This window comes from Rattus norvegicus, chromosome 4, assembly GCF_036323735.1.
Source record: "Rattus norvegicus strain BN/NHsdMcwi chromosome 4, GRCr8, whole genome shotgun sequence".
Taxonomy (NCBI): Eukaryota; Metazoa; Chordata; class Mammalia; order Rodentia; family Muridae; genus Rattus; species Rattus norvegicus.
Window position 1 is genome coordinate 101,637,365 of NC_086022.1, and position 2,199 is coordinate 101,639,563.

At 39.7% G+C, this 2,199-nt stretch overlaps 1 gene segment (V, D, J or C); it reads right to left on the reverse strand.

Annotated features, from left to right (window-relative positions):
• Positions 1 to 262: 262 nt before the first annotated feature.
• Positions 263 to 896, reverse strand: LOC134486788 (Ig kappa chain V-VI region NQ2-48.2.2-like). The segment is given in 2 exon segments: positions 263 to 588; positions 759 to 896. Coding segments are annotated over 2 exon segments (360 nt in total).
• Positions 897 to 2,199: the final 1,303 nt, after the last annotated feature.

Genomic DNA, 2,199 nt, shown 5'->3' on the forward strand with positions numbered 1-2,199 from the left:
GGACCACCAGTAAAATAGCTGAGAAGTGAAGTGCCTCCCACATTTGCCTTCAAAAAACAGAGAAAAAAGTTGAGACTAAACATAAAACAGGCAAAGTAGATTATTTGATAACAACACTGGCATACAGTAGAATATTGTGACAGTTGTCCAAAGATGCAAATGACATTAGAAAGCAGTACACCATGTGTAGACTATTGCAATCAAACACCTGGCTGCATTTAGTCTCTAGGAGTAAGTTGCTGGGCCGTAAGGATTTAGGTTTTTGTTCATGTCTGTATCACAGTGTGGGTGGGGTACTACAACACTGCTGGCAATAATAAGTGGCAGCATCTTCAGTCTCCATGGTGTTGATAGTGAGAGAATAAGAGGTCCCAGACCCACTGCCACTGAAGCGATCTGGGACTCCAGAAGCCAGCTTGGATGTGTCATAAATCCAGAGTTTGGGGGAGGCGTTTGACATCTGCTGGTACCAGTACATGTAGCTTACACTGGAGCTGGCACGGCAGGTGATGGTGACCTTCTCCCCCGGAGATGCAGCCATGGTTGTTGGAGACTGAGTGAGCACAATTTCTCTACTGGACACTAAGACTAGGAAAAAGTAACATGTGGGCAGTTAGTAGATATAGAGATAAAAAAAGTACTTTCATACCATCCAATATTCAGAAAAAAGAAAAAGGAAAAAGTATATTTTAGACTCAAATTCCCCAGGGAAAAGAATTTTCATTGGATTCTTAGCTCATACTCCATGTCCCGGTTACCTGTGATACTGATTAGCAGGAAGCTGAAAATCTGCACCCGAAAATCCATTGTGTACTTGAAGTTTGGTCCCTGGAAATTGCTACTATTCTCATAAGTACATCTCTTTAAAACAGCTGTGAGAGGTTTGTGGTTTTGAAAATGAAGTATGCAAATAGCAAGATATAGTCTGGGCAGTTCTTGGCTTATAAACATGTGGTCTGTTAACTAAGGCAAACCAGGTTAAACCAGGACAATGTCTATTTATTTGTAGTCATAACAATAATAAAGAAGGAAATATCTGTTTTCTCTTTCCTCAGTTTTAGGGGGTAAAGCTCTGTTCTATAGTATTACCAATGTTTCCCTAAAGACAAGAGTTATTTGATCCATTTAACAGTGGATGTTCAGTTGAGTCGTTTGAGGTATATTACCCTCATAATAATGTATTGAGAATCACAGTTTGTAATGAAAGCCTTATCTTCCTGAATGCTGCTCATTGGATACCTCACCTACTGATTTCAATCTGTTCAGGTTATCATTCACACAAAGCTAATGGAAAAAATATCCTCCAAATATGACATGGAGACCAGGTGAGGTCAGAGAGTTCCTGCAGGAAGTACTATCCCGAGAAAGATAGAAAAAGAACTCTCCCAAGGAAATCAATGGAAACACTGGTACTGCTGGATTTAAGGGAACCTGAGGTGGAGATTCAGGAAGATGCACTCATCTAAAACTACTCTGAATAATCACCATTCTCAGTATTCACTGTGCTCTGTAACTGATTCATTCATATTCTATTTATTAACTAAAATATCTGAGAGCATTTTTCAAATAAATCACATTTTATTTATTACACATTATCAGCACCTTAATATCCAAAATCATATATAATTTTGATCAAGAGTTTTACTTACACCAAAAACAGAGGGAGTATGGGATGACTTGCATAGGAGGCACTGGGAGGAGAGGAAAGGCTGATATAGGGTATAAAGTGAGTGAATAAATTTATTTTTTTCTCTTTATTTTTTTATTGGATATCTTTCTTTATTTACATTTCAAATATTATTCCCTTTCCCGGTTTCCTGTGCATAAACCCCCTATCTCCTCCCCCTCCCCATAAGTGTGTTCCCCCCAATCTGAATCCCCGACATACCCCTGTAGTGGGGATCCAACCTTGGAAGGACCAAGGACTTCCTCTTCCACTGATGACACTACAAGGCTATTCTCTGCTACATATGCCTTTGGAGCCCTGGGTCAGTACATGTATAGTCTTTGGGTAGTGATTTAGTCCCTGGAAGATCTGGTTGGTTGGCATTGTTGTTCATATGGGATTGCAAGTTCCTTAAACTCTTTCAATCCTTCCTCTAATTATCCCAAAGTGGTTCCCATTCTCAGTTCAGTGGTTTGCTGCTAACATTCATGCTCTGGAGGTTTCTCCCAGGAGAGATTTATATCTGCTACCTT